This window comes from Arvicanthis niloticus, chromosome 11, assembly GCF_011762505.2.
Source record: "Arvicanthis niloticus isolate mArvNil1 chromosome 11, mArvNil1.pat.X, whole genome shotgun sequence".
NCBI lineage: Eukaryota > Metazoa > Chordata > Mammalia > Rodentia > Muridae > Arvicanthis > Arvicanthis niloticus.
Window position 1 is genome coordinate 57,618,759 of NC_047668.1, and position 23,692 is coordinate 57,642,450.

The following is a 23,692-nucleotide window of genomic DNA, read 5'->3' on the forward strand; positions in this document are numbered from 1 at the left end:
CTAACAGACAAACTCTGAACTTACATTGGTAAGTGCAAGAGCTTTAGGATGAAACTAACCTAACTTCAAATTACAACCTTTCTACTAAGCCACATGATCCTAGACAAGCTGCTGAAGGCAGCCTGTCTGTACAGGTATGGCACATGGCTCGGTTGGGAAAACTGGGTGGCACATACCACAGTGGTTTGGGGACTATGAAACCAAGAGTGGCAGCTCCAGAGTGAGTCAGCAAGCCTGGGCCTGGAGCTAATTAGCTATGTTTGTAAAAGCGCCATGGCTGACTCTACTGGATAAACAAGGGAAGGGGAGGAAAACAGGTACAACTCAAGGCCTGGAACATGAGGGGCATTTGCTAAATGTTAGAGGGCCGTATCATATAAAATATGTGCCTTCCATCATTTTCCACTATGGTTTTCATAAACTGTTTCATTAAAAAGATAAAGGCAGGATCTGTCCACAATAAAGCGTGTGGGTTCTTATTTTCATGTTTTGTTTTTCTGACATTTATTTTAGAATGTTGAATCTGCACATCACTGAGGTGGGCTGTGTGCTCATCCCACTCATCGAGCTCTCTAGTGTTGTTGCGCTTCTGTACCAAAATCAACAGAAAGGATTTGCTCCTTACAACATGGCCGCAAAAGAAAGCAACTGCTATTCTGCTAAGATATCTGCACTTGTGGAGAAGCAGCACGGGGTTCAGAAAATATTCTTGCAAATGTCAAAGGTCTACTATACAATCACATTTTAAATGCAAGGGGAAAGTCTTGACATATTTGTAAGTGGCTTCCAGCAATTAAGAAAAGTGCCATGAAAGGTCAGGGTACGTGGTTTTGAATGCCCCAATATTTCAGTTGTTTGTATGCCTGCCTGTCTTCCTTGCCCTCCTTTACACAGTGCTGAGAATGGTGGCTGAAATTCCATCCTGGGAGAGGCTCACTGACTAAAATAAATGAGTGTGTGCTGCACAGGGTGGTGACCTATGCTGGCTTGACTCCTTCTCCATACAAAGCCACTATACCAAGCAGATTAACTGTAAGCAGGTAGCCGTGAATCAAGCCTCAAGTTCAAAAAGCTAAAGGACTTTCACAATGTTGCTGAAGCCGAGCTGTGTGTGAATGTACTGCTGTTGCTTATAGTTTTGTCATGGCAAAGGTCGGCTACAGTGACCATCAGGTCCATCAGGTGCCACATATGCATAAAACCTATCATTACATCAGCAATTCTCTTCCTGATCAAACTGAAGGGCTTTATTCAAGTGTGCTGATCCAGATTACCTGGTGGAAATTTCCTTTTTCTTTAGTGGTTAAGTCAGTGACACCCAGATTCATGGAAAGGCTATATCCTCCATTTCCTCCTAAGCAGAATCTATGCATATGAGCTACATTTAAATAGAAATGTGGACTGGTTTGAAATTTTTAAGAAAATACTGATTTCAAATCTATTAATAATAGCTGAGCCAATTTGTTTGATGACTCAATGACTAATTAAAGTTATGGCTACCTGAAGTATCACATTTTAAAGGACTGATTACTACTCTACAAGCTGTCTTCAGCTCCCACAGGCTGAAGTTTGCAAGGAGGCTGCTCAAGCCACACTGGCCCTTTCTTGTGCTTTCTCACCCATGAATGTTTGTTCTTTCTGCCTATCCAGCTCAGTCTCTCCAGTGTTCAAGAGAAACTCGGCCTCTTACAGGAGTCACACACATGAGTATTTCAGTACCACAGGACTCTCTTAAAGGAACACTTGGTACTATTTAGCAAAATTTCTGCATACTATATGCTGTAAAACTTAGCACTTAACATACATGTTAATTTGGACATTTTTTCAATGTGTATCATTCTTATCTCTAACCATTAAGACTAGAAACTTCTTGAAGATAGTCATATCTCAAATTGGATCATACTCTGAAACAAATGTTTTTCTCTCTTTTTCTGGGTAGTCTAGCCTAATTCAAGTTGTCTCAATAAGACTCAAAGCTTTCAAATGTGCACACCTGTGCCTCCTCCTGGTGAAAATAATTATTACAACAGCATCATCTATAACAAAATTACAAATTACCAGACATGATGAATAGTGTTTGAAGACATGGGTTTCAAGGTTGAAGATTACATTATACATTTTATTATAATATATAATTAAAAAGTCTTATTATAACATATAATTTAAAAAATACATAATGTCTTTCCCCTAGATTGGGAACTAGTTTTGAGACTGAATTATTTCTGTCTTTAAACACACACACACAATCATATATTGGAAGTTTCTGTGATTAGGAGCCTGTATGAATCACCCATAACAAGAACCTTTGAGTATATAATACATAATGTTTTGAAAAACATGCTTGGACAATACTCTGTACTTAACTACTTTCTGGCACTTTTTAAAAGAGTCAACACAACTAATGCTGATTATTTTCATTTGCAGGGTGATTGCAAATCCCAAACAAACAAAGACTCTAGCACAGTGATAAACCAAGTACACAGATGGTACAAAGTACCATCAGGGAAAACCCTGCGGTTACTGTTGCAGAAACAACCTACGTATAAAATGTTACATAGTTAGTGTCACATTGCCAAGTGTTCTAGTCCTGGTAAAACAGACTCTAAAGAGAGACATGGGCTCCTTTCTCTCTCCCCTCTAGCTAAATAATGCTTGCTCTGACTTTATCCTTAAACCTGATGTTCTGAACTCATGTTCGCCTGCCTGCACTTACTAAGCAATAGACAGCAGCCATACTAAGCTCAGCAAAAGTGAGAATCATGAAAATGATGCTTTATGATGATTCATTTTAATGTGTGGCTTCTGGAGGTCCATTGGAGTACTACTGAATTAATTATATTAATTATGATGGTCATTTGTTATAACAGCAAGCCTTCTTTTCATAGTGTACTGTAAAAGCAGATCTTCAAGGCCAAAAGATCAGAAAGCAGAGCTGGACCTCCTCTTGAGTCTTACATTCCTTTCCTAAAAGAATGCTGTGGCCTCAGGAGCCGCTAAGACCTTCTTCACTGCTGACCCTTGGTGCTGATCTCACTCTCTGTTTACTCGAGCCCCCTTCTCCTGCCAAGAGCCCAAATCTGTTCTCAACACTGCGAGTGTGCCTCCCCAGTCCGTGCTCCTGCTGTCACCTCCCAGCACCCACACCTACCCAAGACCATTACCCTTCCATCGTTCTTTTGCCTTTCTTTTCAATCCTCTCTTAAAAACCACCCAGCTCATTCATGTTACTAAGGCTCTCTGTGGCTTGGAGACTAGCTACAGTCATACTATAAATGAAGGCACACATGCTTCTCAGCCCCACACTATCCATCCAGTAACTGATGCCTTCCTCCCCTTGCTGTTTGCCCTTGTTCTGTGGGATACATGACAACTGCTCTGGGAACTTGTAAAGAGGAAGTAAACTTTACATTACAAACACTTAGCACAATGCCCCATACTTGTAAATACTCAATGTTAGTGCCTTTACTATTTTAACAAGCATCAACATGTTTCTTCTTTTCAATATAGTATATAGGTTTCTAGTCTACAATTCTAAATGAAATAAACAGACTTATCATCTGGTTTTCCAACCAAAGCCAATGAGATCATCTGAATTTTTCTCCCTTTTTTAACGATATGTTGGCTCTGGGGAATTAGTCACCAATTCTGGCAGGGAACAATTAATTACTACTTGTGGCTACTAACTAGTGTTCTGAGTATTGACTAGGCAATAAACACTTCTCAAATGTGCAGCAAAGTTAACAACCAGATTGCTAGTATATATTTTCTGGATTTTAGAACACAGAATGTTACAAGTATACCCTCATCAACTATAAAACAATCTCTCCATTGTCTTGTCTGTACTTAGGATAATCATGTAAGTAAAAGATATGTCCCAAAGTCATCTTCTATTAACTAAGGAATACAGTAATGTGCTTGCTTCCCAGTGTCACATATACCTTTAAAGAAATTACTAAATACATACAATAGAAACCATACTGTGAACTGAAAAGAGTAAGCCTAAGTTACAGAGACTATTACCTAAGAGAGAGGAGAGAGACAAAAATGAGAACACAGGCACACCACCTGAATATCTTTCCAACACTTTCCACAGACACAAAGACAAAGACCTCCACCCTTTATGAGCTTCTACAAACTGAGAGCAGACGCATGCGTTATCCATTGGCAAAGCAAAAAGCCAAGCCCACAGTCCACATCTTAGTAGTTATAATTACAGAATTTCAAAAATAACCCAATCTGACCATGGACAAGTTTGGTCTTACAATCCTGATGTGATTCTAGGCTGGTAGCAAATATTTCTTCAAAATCTTGGTACTTAGATGTAAAAAGCTCCATTTTAGCAAATTATAGTTTATATCTTAAAACATATCAGACTCTAAAAGAACAGTCATGCCATTTAGGGAAAGACACCTTCTCTTACGTAAGGTTTCTAGGCCTTTCATGTTAGGCACAGGCAATCTTATGACACATAGCTTTTAAAAGAGGAAGGTGACTATTTGTCACAGGTCACTGGATTTACATGGCTCACTACACATCAGATCTACATATACAGCTCAGCAATTTGTGTGACATTTATTTCAAACCACACATTTTAAGATCAGTACTTACCTTCTCTTAGACGGTCCACCACGAAAGTAAAGCCAGTGGTTCTTGGGTGTAAGACATACTCATATTTCTGAAGTCCGTTCTTCTCAGCAAAATCATTACTTCTAGCCTTGTTATTTTCTGGACAAAAAGAATAAATTGTTAGAAGTCATAAGGTAAAAAGAAGATAGTGAGCTAAGGAAAAACATTAAGAATTTCTGGTATAAAAATAGCACTTATGACCAGGCATGATGGGCACACCTTCAATCACAGAATCCAGGAGGCAGAGACAGACAGATCTACAGGAGTTCATGACCAGCTTAGTGTACACAGTGAATTCCAGGCCAGCCACTACACTGTGAGTCCCTGCCTGCTTTTCTGTTGTTACATAGTATACAAAGACAATGCAAACATTCCAAGTATGTGTATGAGTGCTTTGCCTGCATGTCTGTGTGACAGTGTGCAGTGTCCAAGGAGGCCAGAAGAGGGCATCAGATCCTCTGGAGCTGAAGTTACAGATGTGTGTAAGCACTCATATGAGTGCTAGGCACCAAATCAGGTCTTCTACAAGAGCATCAAATGCTCTTAACCACCAGGCCATTTCTCCAGACCCACAATGCAAACATTTGAGATAATCCCTTAAAAATATCTGAATCTGTAGGTAGGTAGGTAGCTTTGTAAATTTATGTTATGAATAAGTCTTAATAAGTTTCCTTAAATTTATATCCCAAACTTTAAAATTACTTAGAAGGCTTTTTAAAACACCGATATGAATGAAAATTGAGATAAAGAAACACAATCTAAAAGCTAAAGTTTTCATTAAAGACCATCTTTATGTGAGGTGAGGATGTTCAGTAGGCCACTCTGTCTACCATGTGCGCGGCCTTAGGTTCAGTCCCAAGCAGCACTAAGAAACATAAAATCCTGAAATAATAAAAATTTAAATGTAATATAAAATACTAATAAAACTAAAAATTAACACACTCTAGACACCCAGAAGAAATAACTAGCAATCAAATCAACATTTTCTTTAACCCAAAAATTTAGGCACTGAAAGCAAAATGAAATATCTGCCTTGCTGAAGCAGAGTTGCTAACATTACTAACCAAAACCACTGCACAACAAAATAGGCACATGATTAGCACATCATGTACAAACATCTGAACATGGTTTGGCTGAGTATAGTTACAGAGACAAGTATATGTTCCAATTGTTGGCAATAACGTCTTTTTCCATTCCATGAGGTCACTTTACAAATTCCAAGAAGAACCAAACTCGTTACTCAGCAAATACAACTGGAAAATAAAGTGTTCAAAAATTTGGCCTTGACTAGTAGAGATCATGAAATACCTTCTGATGACAGCAAATGTTAGGACATGTAATTCTCAGCTCTGTTTGGAAATTTACAGACTAGTACAAGAAAAATATCTATATAAACACAACTTTCCTAGGTGTAAATGTAAGATCAACGAGATCTCTAGCCCTCCAGAAACCACAGATGCGTCCACAACACAATATCCAGCAGATACTCTTACAGAAGGCACCGTGTCATTTCTAACAGAGGCACTGAGTCAAATGGCCACAGCACTCCCCAACAATAAAAGACAAGACTTTGGACATGGAAATCAGTATTCTGCATCTGTTGTGAATGTCCTGGGCATGGACAGACTAGTGACAGCATTTCTGTTATAGCCAGCTACAGACCTTAAAGGGGATTAGGAGTCCCAGAGACACCAGAGAGATGCAACTACTCATCAGATTGTTGTCCCAGGTGTCAGTGACTCTGAGGCTTTTCATGTACAATTCAATTCTGTTGTAGATGTGGAGGCAAATTTATACAATGCTAAAATGTACAGTCACACTATGGGACAAATCAGTGTGGCAATGCCCCGTCCCTCACTCCACCCACCCTTTCCCAGGCTGTCATTATTAGTAACTGCACTAGCATCCCGTTTTCCAACCGCAGCCTTCTGTCAGCTCATTCCCTGCAGCCTCCCACTCCTTCCACCCACACCCACAGGACTGCTGGCCACTCTGATCTTCTCAAGCCAACTGGGCATGTTCCAATCTCAGCTTGTGCAGCTGCTATTCAATTACCCATGCCTTTGCTGCAGATGAAGTCTTCTACCTCATACACCCGGTCGCGGTCGCTACTTACCAGAAACTTAGTAGAGAGGCTTGTCCTGACCACCTTACAGGTTAGCGCCCTGCTTCCTTCTTTTACTCGGTCTTCCCATCCTATCTTATCTTTGCCCCTTTAAAATTTTTAGCTTTTTGTTGGTTCTTTATGAACTTCATTCACATCATGACCCCAATCCCATTCATCTCCTCCTTCCCTTGTACCCACCTTCCATGCTTGCAACACGGCCTCCAACAGAGAAAAAGCTTGTTGTGGAAGCTCAAGTGTGTCACAGTGTGTCCCACAGTATTCCCTTTTGTCCACACTTCTAGTATATGTCCCTTGCAGTGAGTCACTGGTCTACCACAAGGCCTCTGGCTTCTGCCACTCTGTCAATACTGGAATCTCACTGAGACTCTCAGATATCCTGTTGTTGCCCTGTCTCGTGGAGATCCTGTAATTTGGGATCTGTCAGACTGGCCCTTCACACACACCCCAGCAGTTCATTGATGGGATAGATGTTGAGGTGGGCCAATTTAAATCCCTGGATCTTGGCCTGGAAGGTACCTGAGCTGCTCAACCCACCAGCTCTCCCTCTCTCACACCCTCACAGGCGCTCAGCCAACCCCTACTCTACCATGCTGCCAAGGTGAGGTACAGGGCCTGCTCTCCCAAGAGACAGGGAGACATCTCTCCCTCATCCACACTGCCATACAGTGGAGAGGAGGCAGGGCCAGCTCTCCTGCTCTCACACCTTCATGGCCAGCTCACCTGCAATCAATCCTCATATCCAGCACAGCTCTACTGTGCTGCCCAGGTAAGAAGTAGGGCCAGCTCTCTTGCTCGCATGACCCCCCAAGGACCAGGCCTCCCATGGGGAGAGAAGGATATTTCTCCTTCATCCACACCACCTCACAGGAGATGAGTTGAAGAGCCAGATCTCCCATGCTCATATCCCCAGGGCCAGCAATGCGCTGGTCGATTTCCCAAATACTGCAGCTGGCTAGGGGTGGAGTCAGTTCTGCTCTGCTTCCAAGGCCAGTTCTCCCACAATGCCTGGATGAGAGGTGGGACCAGTTCTACACAGCCTTCAGACTGTCTCTGACTGACAGCCCAGACCAGGAACATTTGCCTGGCCTTTGGTAACAGACCCCTGCAGTTGTGGAGTCACAGGCCTGATGTAGCCTCCAGTGGCAGCACAGGCTGTATGCCACCCTGGTCCCAGTTGGCTTCACCAGCTACTCATGTCAGTCTGCCCCTCACTACTCTTCAATTCTGTCTCTTTCCATTGTGCCCACATCCTTCTGTTTCTCTTTCTCTTCCATTTCTCTACCATATTCTTGCTTCTCTTAATAGTGTTCAGGGTCTCTGAGTGTCTGGGGTCACCTCAGGAGTGGTCTCAGGAATGCTATGCCCTGCTCTTGCATCATGGTGCTGGGCAGGGGTCATCTAAGGCATGGTCTCTAACCCAACCCCAGGGTGAAGGCACTAGACTGGTGGTTATCTCAGGTTACCCCTCTGTCTCGGCCATAGGATACCAGTCTGGTGGTCACCTCAGGTGGCCCAGCACATGGGGTAGCTCCTTCCAAGGGCTGTCTGTGTCGGGCTCATTTCTGCCCAGGGCTTGTGGTCCCAGGTGGGGTTCATCTAGTTTCTGACTTATTCCCCATCCTGGAAGCCCTGCCTGATGACAAACTGGTGGTAGTCTCAGATTCACTTTTTTCAAGAAATATTAGGCTGCTAATATTAGATATTTATATGTCAGAACACTCACAGCCTCTCCCCTCTCTGGCACCTCCTGACACATATGTGACACAGCAGCCACACCTACAATACCTCAAGGGGCAAGTGCTTTATTTTTCTACACAAACTCTGATGACAACTGTATGGATTCTTATTAGTTTATTATCTCTTTCTTCATAGAACATAAGCTTCATGGAAGGGAAATAATTTTGTATATAAAATTTCAAGACACTGGGATATTTATTAAATAAAGAAGCTTTATATGCAAGAGTATCACATTCTATGTAATTTCATTGTTAAAATCTAGAAACAGCTTTCCTTTCCAAATCAAGAAGGTGGAACTAAAAATTATACCCTAACAAGTGTTGTGGCAAATTTTATGTCAACCTGGCAAGGCTGCATGCACCAGGCTTTAACTGTCAACCTGTCACAACCTAGAAGCACCTTGAAAGAGTCTTAATGAGGAATTATCTGGATCAGTGGGCATGTCCGGGGGACTGTCACCCACTTTGGGTGGTATCGTTTCCTACAGTTGAGATCATAACAAATATAAGAGAGAATAAAGCTAGCTAAGAGCAAGCACGCAAGGGTGCACTTACCTCCCTGACAGTAAAAATAATGAATGTGAGAAATCCTTAGGTAAATGGATGGAACTAGAAAATATCCTGAGTGAGGTAACCCAATCACAAAAGGACACACACGACGGTATTTAGTCACTGATAAGTGGATATTGGCCCAGAAGCTTGAAATATCGAAGATTCAACTAACAGACTGCATGAAGCTCATGAAGCTCATGAAGAAGGAAGACCATGTGTGGATGCCTCAGTCCTACTTAGAAGGAGTAACAAAACACTCAAGGGAGCAAATATGGAGACAAAGTGTGGGACAGAAACTAAAGGAGGGACCTTCTGAGACCATTCCACCTGGGTATCCATCCCATGTGCAGTCACCAAAGGTAGATGCTGATGTGGATGTCAGGAAGTGCATGCTGACAGGAGCCTGATACAACTGTCTCCTTAGAGGTCTGCCAGAGTCTGACATATTCAGATGTAGATGCTCACAGCTAACTACTGATCTGATCAAGGGGTTTTTCCCAATGGAGAAGTTAGAAAGAAGACTGAAGGAGCTGAAAGGGTTTGTGGCCTCATGAGGAGAGCAACAATACCAATTAACTCTAATAATTAAAAACATGTTTAAATTAAACATTTTAAATTAAACGAAACTTTTTCTAAATTGGAGATATTTTTGTTAGCCCACAGTGTGAAAAGTTGCCCTTCCTAGTTCAGTATTACAGTTCCTGGAAGATAAGTTTATATTCCTCTTTGCCATATAGTTTGTACATTTTGTTTTTCATTCTATGCCCTTTTAGGTCTGTGTTCCCTCATACAGCATCCCACACCATCCTCCTACATTCTGCTGAATCGCTCTTTGAAGGTATGGTTTATCACACTGGAGAAAAGGCCCCTTTGAGCTCTTACTACAGAAATGCCTCTAATTCAACCATCACCCTCCCCAAGCCCTTTAACAACCAACCAGAAAAGCTCCACGTTTATCCATGTTAGGTTTGCCCTACAAAAACACTACTTTAGTACATGTGACAGACTATATAGTGTTTTCACTAATCTTGTTTTTATTTGCTGAGGTAGAAAGGTTCTAAATATGCTTTTCTGTGCCCCATCTATAACACAAGTATAGATGATTTTTCTCAAGAGACAAAGTTTTTTTTTTTTTTTTTAGTAGTAGTAGAGAGATAATTTAAGTATCAATGGAAAGGTCACAATATTTAAAATTAGTTACTTTTAGATTGTCTTCTTATATGGAAGAACTTGAAGGATAAAGGGTTTACAGAATAAATAATACTTTGTGAACTTGTGAACTGCCTGAATCATTCTCCTGAGTAGCTGGAACTTCAGGACTGTACCAGCAGGTCAGGCTTGGGTACCATTCACTGGGTGACCTGGCAGTCATCTATCCATTTGTTGATATTCACATACTCTGTATGAGATTGGACTAGTGGTTTCTAAGTTTTTAAATTCTGTGACCCAAACCCAGGATACCTTACCTGTGAGGTCAGTTCCTTCTGGAAAGATGAGAAGTTGTACTGGTTCATGGATGACACAAAAATAATCAATCATGTCTTCAAAATGACTCTTATCATCCTTCCATTTCCTATGAATAAAGATAAAGGCAGCAACTTGCATGGCCCAGCCTAGAAAAAAAAAAAAGCATTTGTACAAACTTCAATAGTAATATTCACATACTACTAAATATAACTTTCAGGTCTTCAATTTTTCTATTCTATAATAACCATTCTATGACATACCATATATGTAGTACTAATTTTGGAAATACTAGGGTTTGCAAAGTTGTTGTTTGTTTTCCCACCTCACCCAGACAGGGTTTGTCTGTATAGCCCTGGCTATCCTGGAACTCACTCTGTAGACCAAACTGGCCTCAAACTCAGAGATCTGCCTGCCTCTGCCTTCTGTGTGCTGGGATCAAAGGCGTGCACTACCACTGCCTAAATTCTTTAAAACCTCCTTTAAGCCATAGCTTGCCACTGTTATCTCAAGTCAGTAGTACTTACCAAGTAATAAGCAAAGAATGTTCTCAGGTCACACAGAATTCTATATTACTTCCTTTTCTGTACTCTCAAACTAAATGCAAATGCTATTTTCAATGGTAGTCACTTCAGATTTTACTTAAACTAAATGGTCTATTTGCTATGCACATTCCTTGGAGTGCATATGTGGGCACAATGCCTTTCTCAGAGGCAGACCCACCTTATTGCTGAAAACATAGCCTTGATGAACCCATCTGTGTTTCAGATGCCTGTTAATCTTTCCCTGGCTACAGCCTTTGGAACTTCTGTAGAAGATGCCTAACTTAGGGTAGCCTATGTACAGTCTCTGAAAAAGCCCACAAAGAATGAAATGCATGGGCCCAACACAGTAACTCTCAGGCCAACCGACTATCTATCCCTCTTAAAATTTCTCCTAGGACCTTGGAAAAGCAGACACTGTGAGTTGTGCAATAAGGACGGCATATGTAGTAAAGGCCAGATCCTCTTGCTGCTGAGCCACAGGTCTGATCCTGATTCTAACTCTAGGCCCAGTCTTGCCAGCCTATGTATGGGTCCATCTCTGTGATACCCATGAGAGTCTTCCTCTCTAACACTTACATAGTAACTACAGCACTCATCTTGACAGCTAGGGATGAAGGGTAATAACGCCTTGCAAACAAGCAGTGCTGCTTAGGACGTGCCATGGCTTACCTACCTCCTGCTCCCTATAACAGGCTAAGGCCAACCTGAGACTCTTATACCTCCTAGAAATCTTTACTCCAATCATTTTTATTAGGGATAAGTTTTTCCAGACATTTTTCATGTTACCTATTATTTCTGTTACACTTCCCCCTTTTTTCCTATCTTTAATTGAAATTAAGTTTTCTTTGCCCCTTCCATTGTTCTCTAAAATCCAGGTTTTCCTGGAACTCGGGCATCCCATTTGTTCATATATACTATCAATAGCTATTTCTGTTTAACAATGTCAGGGAGCATCAGGTGCCATAGGACAGCATGGCTGCTGCAGGGACGGTATGGCCCACAGTGTGAACCACAGTCCCACCCCTTGGCAGACAGTGTGCTGACCTTTGCTTGACTGGCTTGGAAACAACACATCCCATTTTATTTCTTTGTGTGTTTCAGCTCTCTATATTTGGTAAGCCTGTTGAACCACAGAACACCATCAACACTGAGTTCAATTATTAGTCTCCACCAAAACAGCTCTTAACTCTATCACCGTATAAACCAAAAGACTCCAGTTTAAATTTAACTTCAATTTTTAAAAAGTAAAATAATAATGCCAAAAATGTATGCTTACTACCATTTTTGTTGCAGGATATGTAGGAATCACCTGACTATTCCAAAGACTGTTTACTTTTCAATCACATTCCTAAACTTGACAGAAGTGTTTTTAATATTGAGATTTGACATCAAGTTTGCCGACCTCTTTGCTTGTGCCCTTCTGTTAATCCTTTCTTTTGAAAATTGTTTCTGCCCTCACATTCCTGAAATGTATTTTTGGTTCAACTCTGAAAGCTGGTTAGACTAAAAATAGAATTTGAGGTTCCAAATCACTGTTTCCTCAGAATTTCAGAACATTTCCCACAGCCTTCCATCCCTCAGTGTGGTCAGTGTGGCTAGCAGCCACGAAGAAGCCAAACCCAACCTCATCCATGCAATGGCCTGCCCACCGCTCAAGCTTTTATGATCTTTCTCTTTTGTCCCAATAAATGAGTTTAACAACTATATTTTTGTTTTTAATATTTGTCAGTGGTTATTTTCCACACCAGCTATTTTATGACTAAATAGTATAATTATAGAAACAACATTTGGTGAATGCTAACAGTGTGCTCGGTATATTATTCTTAAGGAAACTACGAATCAGGTAAAAAGTACTATCTTTAATGCATGGATAGATGTAAGTAAGTGGAAACCGGGCTTCAGACACAGGTGGGCTGGTCCCAAAGCTATTTTGTTTGGTTTTTCTTGTTTGGTTTTTTTTTGTTTGTTTTGTTTTGTCTTGTTTTGTTTTGTTTTTAGTTTTATTCTGTTTTGAGACATCATCTCACAGTGTACCCAACTAGTCTCAGCCTCACTTCGTAGCCCAGGTTGGCGTTGAACTCACAACAATATGATCCTTACGCCCCAGTCTCCCAGAATAAAAAAATACTTTGCTAGTTTAAAATTACAGCATCAAATGTTTTAGATCAGTGTGAAGGGTCTCAAGAGATGGCTCAGTGGGTAAGAGAACTTATTGCTCTCTCAAAGGACCTAACTTTGGTTCTCAGCATCCACGTTGGGCAGCTCACACCCACTCCTAACTCCAGCTCTAAAAGATGTGACACCTGAGTTCCATAGGCACCTGTACTCACAAGTACACACACACACACACACACACACACACAAAGAGAGAGAGAGAGAGAGAGAGAGAGAGAGACAGAGAGACAGAGAGAGACAGAGAGAGAGACAGAGAGAGACTAGACAAACAGAAACACACACACATAATTCAATAAACATTAATATCGATAAACCTTTATAAAATCACTAGCTTCTCTCCAATAATATGCTCTTGAATTTCTCTAAGTATTATGAATAACGTAAATGCTCTGAGAATCATTACTCATATTACATGTACAATTGTTTAAAACATTTTGGCTCTTTAAAGCTGTACAGTTTCTTCAAATGTAATGTATTCTGCTCTCTTATGGAGAAAAAACTCAATATATGGTTTTTTCTTAACCTTGCTGAAATTCTCAAAACATGCATTTCATAACATTTATTTAAATATTCAAATGAGCCAGGCAATGGTGGTGCACACCACTAATCCCAGCACTCAGGAGGCTGAGGTAAGAGGATCCTGTGAATTTAAGGCCAGCCCAATCTACAACGTAAGTTCCAGAATAGCCAGAACAAAACACAGAATCCTGGAGTAGTTAATGGCAGTAAAACTTCAAATTAGACACCAATCTACATATCTTAGTTTTTCACTCTCTCATGCACTGTCTGCCTGGATTTCTTAGGAAACAGCCATCGTCAGAATGGCCTACAGAAAGGCATGGTGTCGGCTAGCCCTACTACAGCCATCTTCTGATAAATCCCTAGTTCCAGCATCAGCATCATCTTCTTGGAGCAAGTATGAGAAACCCATGGTATTTTTTGTGTCCTACCATGGTCCATAATTTTATAACATAGTTTTGTTTTTACTTACATTCTTTTTTTATTAAGATGTAAAATTTACTAGAAGAAACTATTTATTTGAATATATCTTTCTCTTCTTTTTTTGAGACAGTTTCTTTGTGTTGCTCTTGCTGTCCTGGAGCTTGCTCTGATAGACCATGCTGACCTCAAATTTAGAGATCTTCCTGCTTCTGCCTCCCAAATGCTGAGATTAAAGGAGTGCATCGCCAGATACCACCACCATGTATTTTTAACTTAATGCATTCTTTTCTAATAAGAAGTATACATATGTTCCATTATTTTTTTCTTCATCTATTCATTTTAGCACAGATGTCCTACACTTAAGGAATCACAAAACATCTGCACTGTTCATTTAATCCTCACAGAACTGAACCTAGGTGATAGCTTAGACATTATCATCACTGTCTCTGTATCTGCTAATGTAATCCTCTGTATCTTCTGTAGCACTAGAAACTAGAACAAGACACCAGAAACCAAAGTAGCTAGACAATTATTCCCTTCAATGAGCAGAGGGTAAGGATAAAATCAAGAAATGCTACCTAAAGATGGCCAATTCAATGAGAAGAAATAATATGAGCAGATGCAGGGTATATATGAAGCTTTCTCACAAAGACCTTGAGAAACAGTACTGACTGAGCAGGTGCTTGAGTACAGTTTATATAGCTTGTAATTACAGAAACTAATTTACAAGCAACTACAGTTCCCAGAATGCCAACCTCAGTCAAGATGCTAAGTGTCATATAGACCAAATCAGGGGAGCACCATCATCCTGGAATTCACATTACAAATGGAGTGATGTTCTCCACCCATCTTCTGAGAACATCAATGTCCACAAACCTCTGGCTTTTGAAAGCCCCCTGAGTGAGGTAGACCATTAACTCACAACCTCTCCTCCAGTGCAGATGCCTACACTATCAGATTCATAAGTGCCAAACTCAAAACAAAAGGCAAAGCAAGTAAACCATCTTCTAAAGCAAACCTATTTTACAAACAATTTCAAACTTGAAAAAAAAAAAAACCCAAATTGTGAAGGAAAACAAACCCCAAAATACACACAGAGCACATCCCACTATACTCCTCAGCGTAGTGGCTATCCTAGAAATTATCCTGTCTCCTGGCAGACGCTAGACACTCTTGTTTGGCGTTGAAAAAAATAAACATTCACTGATGGCATTTGTTGGCAAGATGAGGCTTCTCGTTTTTGGTATAATTTAGGGGTTCCATTCTAACATACGCCAGTAGGTTTTTTATCCTTTAGATTTGCTATTGATCAACTTTCTAGATACTTTATCATCTACATATCCCTTTACCCAATTCTCAAGCTAAGAATGTCACTAGCTTTGCAGGACTCAGACTATGCTAGCAATTACTGCTTCTGGGAAGCAGAACAGTGACAAATTCCTAAACATATCCACATGACAACACAAAGGGTAGCGGAGATTACTATGCAGGTAAATTTAAGACTGGAAAACGAGCCTAGATTAATTTAGTGAACTGAAAAAAATCATAAAGCCCTTAAAGGTAGAAAAGATCAGGGGAAGGGGACTCAGTTTTAAAATGAAAGGGTATTGACTCAATTAGCCACTGTTGTCTTTGAAGATGGAGGGGCCACAAACCAAGGAATGTGGTTATCTACTACAGGCTGGGAAAGGCAGACAATCCAAGGAATGTGGTTATCTACTACAGGCTGGGAAAGGCAGACAATCCAGCTCCTACAGAGAAGGAACTATAGCCAGGCAGGATGGCACACACCTCTAATCACAGCACTCAGGAGGCAAATGGATCTCTGTGAGTTTGAGGTCAGCCTGGTCTACACAGTGAGACCTTGTGGGAGAAAGGGAGTAGGACAGAGTCTTAGAGCATCAGAACACAAGCAGGTGAAAGAAACAAGATAAGTATAGCAAAAAGACAGATGCATTAGCCTGCAAGAATTTCTCCATCCAAAGCTAAAAAATGTTCAATAATAATATTCTACAGTAAGTCAGATTATAAAATAAATGTGATGAGCATAGACTGATGAATATAAGATAGTTACTGGTGAATATATAGAATATAGTATAATGAATATAGTAACATGACACCAGACCGCATTCCTCAAGTGACAGATAAATACTACCAATGACAGAGCACTTGCTATCATGAACCTCTGACATGAGACTTGCACTCTGTGGTACCTACTACTCCCCAGACTCATGACCACCATCTAATGGAGAAACACCATGAAAATTCAGAATGAAAAACATACCACTCATAAGTACCATGTAAAGCAAGGACATACTGCTTTGAAGTGAAGCAAGAGTAATTAAAAGCAAGGTGGTTCCTCAGAGGGATCCTAGGACATTAATGTCCTAGAAAATCGACAGTAACAGAAAGATTGGCAAAACCAAACTTGTTGATTGTTTAGTCAGCTAAACAGTGCCAATCGACCCTTTCATTTGAATAAATTATGCTATGAAGGAAACATCCTGAGAAACTGGGTGAACAGAAATATCCTTTATTATCTTTCTAGTTCCAAAAAAATCAAAAAATATTTATATAAAATTATTTCAGAACATTTATTTATTGATGGAAAATTCTGCTTAACTAAAAAATATATAAGTAATAACCATTTTCCATAAAATATCAAGGCTTACATATTTTACTTAGAATCTTTCACAGATTGATAGTTCTCAATAGTTGAGAACATCAAGTAACAACATTTATAAGTAGACTTTAGATGCTACTTTCACTGCAGTAAACATTCTTACTTCCTGGCTGCCTAAATGTGCCTCTGGATGGCATCCATGACACAACTGTGGAATACTCATAAATATCTGATGTTTGTTTGTTTGTTTGTTTTTCAAGACAAGGTATCTCTGTGTGGCCCTGACTGCCCTGAAACTCACTCTGCAGACCAGGCTGGCCTCAAACTCAAGATATCCGCCTGCTTCTGCCCACCACTACTGCCTGGCTGAAATATATGACTTCAGACATAAGAAAAATATTTTCTGTAAGATTTATTACAGAAATAAAAATGGCAGCCATCAAACTTTTAAAAATTTCACAATCTTATAATAAATATAAGGCCTAATTCATCCTGGCACTAAAAATGCAATCACAGTTTATACATACTTAGAAGAATAAAAATAATTAAAAACATTCATCAAATAATCTACTAAAACTAATGTTAGCAAACTACTCTCAGATACACAAGAGCCCATCTCTTGTGTCTTTTTACTGTTACTGTGAAACTGGCTCCAAACTGGTCTTGTATTTATGTCTTGCCAATAAATACAAAGCAGACTAAAAGCCTTAAAGTTTACCCAATTCTTTTACTGCCCTCTTCTACAATTACTGACACAAAAGCACACTTTGTAGACAACTCATATCATTACAGAGAAAAAAATTCTTTGATTTTCAGCATACCTAGGATACAAAATGTGCTTCTTACTTTCCCAGCCTTACCTGCAGCCATGTCTCTGACTGAGAAATTAGCTGTGGTGCACAGCAACAGGAACCCCACTTAAGGATGGATGGTAGGAAGAACTATACTTGACAACCTTGAAGCCAGGCAAACTAGTCAACAATTTCTACCCAGTTCAGGGTTCATCCTCTGTTCAGAAGTCAGCCAGCACATTAAAAACAGAATTACAGGTCATATACTGAGACCTGAGTCCTTATCTCAATGTAATTCCAGAATGTGTAGTCCTGAAATACTCTTAGCCTAGCATGTAATTTAACTGAACCTTTCTTCCCCAAGGTCCCTCCCCCACCCCCCTTCTTTCTCTCACACACACCCAAAAAAATAACATATCCAAATTCATCTCTGGCAAGCAATTCCAGCAAGCAAACTCCAGAATCAACTGTTAGGAGACTTTAATTTTGACCAACAGAATTGCTGGTATGAAATCATCTGTTGCATGTGTCCTCTAGGCAATAAAACTGCTTAACATGCTTCATTTGACAGTTTTTATAAAACTCAACTCATGACAAGCAGTTAACCCACCAATGTACATTTCGCAGTTTGGAGAAATGGTGGGAAGCACATTATCCACAATGTTTATGACTGTTAGTAACAAAAGAGCCAGCTACAAGTCTAGACCTAAACAAACTAGGCTTAAATCTCACACATAAAGTACGTCTGGCCCCACAGCTGGCTCTAAGCCCAGGATATCACATCCTAGCTGCCATGCCCTCCTCCTCTGTGCAGACCTTGCCACTCATTCTGGTCCTTGTGGTTTTTCTTTCCGTTGCCCTGACACACAGAGCCAAGTCTTTTAAACAGTATACAAACAGACTTGGCTGGGCTGCATTTAAGTTACAAATTCAAGGTTATCAGCAGGGCATGGTGGACACTCTGTGATCCCAAGCTCCAAAGAACAGACTATGAGGGGTGAGGGTGTGTGGAGCTGTGTGCTGGTCTGGAAAAGAAAACTCTGGACAAGAAATGTTTCTGGATGTGCCATAGATCCAGAGACTTCCAGTGGTGACTAGATTTAGAATACTCACCATGTCCCCCAGGGATCAGGTCTATAGTGGACACTGTTAAGTCCCTCCCAGTTCTTCTACTGGTTTGCAGTTTTTCTTTAGTTATCTTTTAAGAATTACCTTTGAAATATTAAATCATACTATTTTGTTTTCCCTAAGGACCTCATGTATAGCTAAGTGCCCTTTGTCCCACATGCTTGGCACCATAAGTGTTTTTATTTTGTGGAATTTTTTTTCTGTAGAAGTGTTTCATATACACAATGCAAGCCAAGTCTAAATTTACTTGAAGTTCATATAAATTTTATACTCACAGTCTGAAATGATTTAAAAGAAAAGTTGCATTAATTTTGTACATTTTGATACCACTAACCATGTGAGGTCAGGAATAGAATGTTTTGCTTGCAGCATCATGTTAGTATTTTAAAACGTTGAGGGTTGGAGAGATGCCTTGGCATTTAAAAACACCGGCTCTTCTTTCAGAGGATCTGGGCTCAATTCCCAGCACCCACATGGTAGTTACTGTCTGTAACTCCAGTTACAGGGGGACTCCAACACCTTCACACACACATGCAGGCAAAACACCAATGCACATAAAGTAAAAAAATAATAATAATGAAAAACATTGAGATGTGAGAGCACTGGAAACTCGGTATCTTCTAATGGCTGCTCAGCCTAGCAATACTCATGCCCCTGGCATTGCTGTGCCCTCATTCTGGTTCTCTCCATTTTCCTTCTTATCACTCTATTCCCTGGTATGATTTTTTTTCCTCTGTGTTCTTCTTTAATTTAATGGATTTTTATCACATTTCATCTTACTTTACTACCAACTACCATCCTTTGTATTTCTCATTTAAAGTGTTTTATTCAAATACTAGCATCATAATATTTAATCCATTTTATAGTACTGAGTGTTTTATCTGCTTCTGTTCTCTACATATCTATGATACATAACAAGACTAAACTAATTATAATATCCCAATTAAAAAAAAAAACTAAAAAAAAATCTAGCTAAAAAGTTAAGGCATCCCTATGAACACATGATGCCATATATCAGAGCCCTAAAGATATCACCAGAAAACAAAGCTGACATACAACTCTCAGTACAGTGGTAGGATGTGGTATCAACATATAAAAATCAGTAGTTTTTCATATGAACCAATGACAAACATACTAAGAAAGAATCCTATTCATAACAAACTCAAAAAAGAGAGAGAGAAAAAAATCTTGGACTAAAGCTAGCTAAGGAAAAGTCTCTAAGTCAAAAGCATGGAACACAGGAGCAAAACCAAAGAAAACACCAGCAGATTGAAAAGCCTCCCCATGCTCATGGGTCAGAAGAATTAACTATAAAAACAGCTGTTCTGCCAAAAGCAATCTATGGATTAAATAAAATCTCTATCAAAATTCCAGCTCCATTTTTCACAGAAATGGGAGGGGGGAATGGGTCTTAAAATTCACATAGAAGCACAAAAACAAACAAACAAACAAAAAAAAACAAAACAACAAAAAAACCTTAACTCAAAGCAATCCTGGGCAGAAACAATGATACAGGAACAATCATCTGATTTTAAGTTACACTACTAAGCCACAGTAACAAAAGCAGCATGGCACTGGCACAAAAATGAACACGTACATCAGTGGAAGAGAACTGAGGACCCAGGAACATGGCCTCACAGCTACAGCCACTTAAATACATCCTGGGAAACAAGCGTGCTGGATCAGCCTCAGCTACAAGCACAGTAATGAAGCTCCGTCTTCTTATCTTCCACCTGGGCAAACAACTCCAAATGGACCTCAAAATAAGATCCAAACTTTCAAACTGTTCAAGGAAAAGCAGAGAGAACACTTCAAGATATGGGCATAGGTAAGCATTTTCTCAATAGAACTCAGACCCTCACAAAATAAGAGCAAGAATCTGAGCTACGAGGAAGGCAGGTAATCGTGAAATTAAAAGGTTGTGTACGACAATGACATAGTTAACTGAGTGAGGAGATTGCCTACATGGGAGAAGTCCTCGTCCGCGCCTCCCGATAGGGGAGAGTATACAAAAGACACAAAGGCCCTTAGAAAAAACAAAACAAGGAAGTAAATAATTCAACTTTCAATATTCTTACCCAAATAAATGGAAGTTAAAACTACTTTGAGAGCCCATCTCATTCTAGCCAGAATGGTTATTATCAAGAAGACAAATGACAACAGATACTGGTGAGGATGCCCAGAAAGGGAGATGCTACTTCTCCACTGTGGAACGTAACCACAATATAAATCACTGTGGAGGTCTCTAAAGCACCCAACAGTCCCAGTGACAGCATTCCAGGCACACTCTAGGACTCCACATCCCACACACAGCCTTGGGCATCCATGTGCATGGCTCTTTGTTTACAATAGCAAAGAGACATCAACTGATGAACAAGTAGAAAAGTATAGTCATTACACAATAGAATGTTATTCAGTCAAAAAGAAAAATGAAATTATGAAAATGGATGTATTGATAGAGGAAAATAATGTGTTAAGTGAGGTAACTCAGGGTCACAGACATAAACACCACATGTTCTCATGTGCAAACTTAGCTTTATTGTATGTACATGTGCATTTATGAAGAAGAAATAGGTTGGGAATCCAGAAAACTAACGATTCTTTAAAGTGAAGTAGTTGTGTAGCAGAATGCATGTGGTAAGAGAACAGGAGGCAGAAACAGCAGGAAGTAGAAAGATTGAAGGCAGGAAGAGAGAAGTGGAGAGGAGGGTCAACCAATGCTTACAATGTATGGAGGAAAAAAGGAACAGAAGGAATTCTGATAGCCAATAAGCTAATCAGAATATTTTTAAAATTGTTTGAAATGAAACTACCCTGTGTATATAAGCTATTCAGCTTCCAGAAGCCACCGATTATTAAACAAAAACCCCAGGGCAAGGAACAGGCTATCTCCCTTGAGTTTTTAGTCCGCTCAAACCCCCAATAAATACAGGCAGATGCCAGTCAATTGGTTCTTCTCTAGAACCAGATGGCAAGATTCTATTACTGAGGATCCATATACATTGACCACAGGACACAGAAACCAAGCTCGGTGTGTGTGTGTGTGTGTGTGTGTGTGTGTGTGTGTGTGTGTGTGTGTGTGTGTGTGTGTAAGCTTACATGTGCCATGGTGTGCCTTGATTTGATGACTATTATAAGAAGAAATGCCTATCTAGTATGGTAGCTATTCCAAAGCCCGTAAGTGGGAGGTCACAAAGCACAGTGAGAAAGCCACTGCTGTTTTACTGCTGCTGTCTTACTAACTGGATATGACATGCCTTCAAACTGTCTTCCAAGTAACTATATTTATGCAGATGTCAGCTCTAGTGTCAGAGAAGCAGCTTTTTCTGGAGAGCCATGGCAACTGCAGGAACTCATAACTGGTAATGATTCCTGAATATCCAGACACTTTCCACCTTATATTATTGTCCCTCAAAGGCTCAGGGAATACCAGAAAGAGCAACAAGAAGGGCCTGAGCCCTGCGAACCACTGCCTTCTGGAATGGCATGGCTACAGTACTCAACAGCACCCTGTGATGGAAAGGGAGAGCCTCGTGGCCTCCATCCCCTCTGGGGAATTTATGTGCTCACAGTTGGAGGAACAGGCATGTTTTTCAGTGGTGCAGCCACTTGTAAAGAATCTACACTCTTGTGAGCAAACTCTCACCTATGCTCCCGTAAATGATTTGTATATTTGGTCACACACAAAAAAGAAAAGACACAAAAAGTAGAAGGTGGGAAGTCAAAAAGTGGAAAAAGACTATAAATGAGAGAGAGTAGGGAGCTGTATCAAAACACAAAGAGAGAAATGCAGGACAGGACTTGAAGGAGGGAGACGAGGTCAAGCCTGCGACTGTAGGAGTACCTTATGGGCTTGTCTTCAAGATGGCAAGCTGAGGAGAGAGTAGCTAATTCTCCTGACTGCCTGAGAATGAGTTTGTATCATTTTAATTTGTAAACGAAGTTTTAAAAAAAAGTTACCAATCCTTCACATCCTGCAAATAGTTGCCCTGAGAAAATGATACGAGTTTTTCTCTTCTAGAGTAAGATATTTTTAAAACAGAGATTAAGATAAAATCACATAACAAAGCCATTAAACATAAAAAGAAACTGGAAATGTTTTTAGCTTCATGAGAAAAGCTGAGAATAACATACCGTTCAACTTAGCTCATTTTGTTCTTAGAGCAGGCACGCTGCATACAAAATGAGTTAAGAACTTAAAAAACCATGATTAACGTACCAAATCCAGGAACACTTTTTAGACTAGATTTGAGGCAAATCTTCTCCAGTCTGAGGTAGCTGTACCTCATTAGACAGTTCCACAGGAACATCCAGTCCACCCTCGTCCGGTGGTTCATGATAATGACACTCCTTTCTCCAGGTACAAATGCATCTCCTGTTATAACTACTTTGACACCAAACATGGTCTCCAGCAATGCCTACAAAAAAATAAAAAACACGAATACAGAGCAACTTACTTAGGGCTTTCAAGTTAAGAAGCCACATATGAAATTAGTCACAATCATGTTTGAATTTATTAGATATTCTCTATATTAAAAGGAAATGAAGAAAGAGTTTAAGAGTTATCGACCTTCCTTCTTGCTAACCTTGTCACAGCTATGCTATACTGCTTTATAATACCAAAAAAGGATGACACTTAAAAAGTAACTAAACAAAGAAATTGCCTTGGAAAAGCAAAACTGAGTCCAGAGTAAATAATGAGTTGCTTTTCAAAGTTTTCCATAGGTAAATTTTATCATGTCATATGTCCTATGATTTCTAACACATAAAACATAGTTTCCCATACTCTTGCTTCTGTAATAAACAGGGGATGCTATGATCTGGGGTGAAACTAGGAAGTGCTTTCAATACTTCAAATCTCTTCTATTAATTTTAATTTCTGGAAGTTTCTTGATAGAAAAATATAAACTACCTTTCAAATCTTCAATTATATATTATTAAATTTAAAAAGTACAAGATTCTACTGGGCAATTTTAAGGATA

The 23,692-nt window shown here is 39.9% G+C and overlaps 1 protein-coding gene and 1 pseudogene across 3 annotated transcripts in view; both read right to left on the minus strand.

Annotated features, from left to right (window-relative positions):
• Lclat1 (lysocardiolipin acyltransferase 1) overlaps nt 1-23,692 on the minus strand; it is a 118,006-nt gene that overhangs the window by 45,674 nt on the left and 48,640 nt on the right. For all 3 annotated transcript variants that reach the window (XM_034514487.2, XM_034514486.2, XM_076942242.1), the window contains 3 exons: nt 22,930-23,128; nt 10,509-10,655; nt 4,609-4,725 (listed from right to left, as the gene is read on the minus strand). In XM_034514487.2, the coding sequence (XP_034370378.1) occupies nt 4,609-4,725; nt 10,509-10,655; nt 22,930-23,128 (463 nt within the window). The remainder of the gene's footprint in view (nt 1-4,608; nt 4,726-10,508; nt 10,656-22,929; nt 23,129-23,692) is intronic.
• LOC117717421 (small nucleolar RNA SNORA17) lies at nt 8,432-8,552 on the minus strand (annotated as a pseudogene).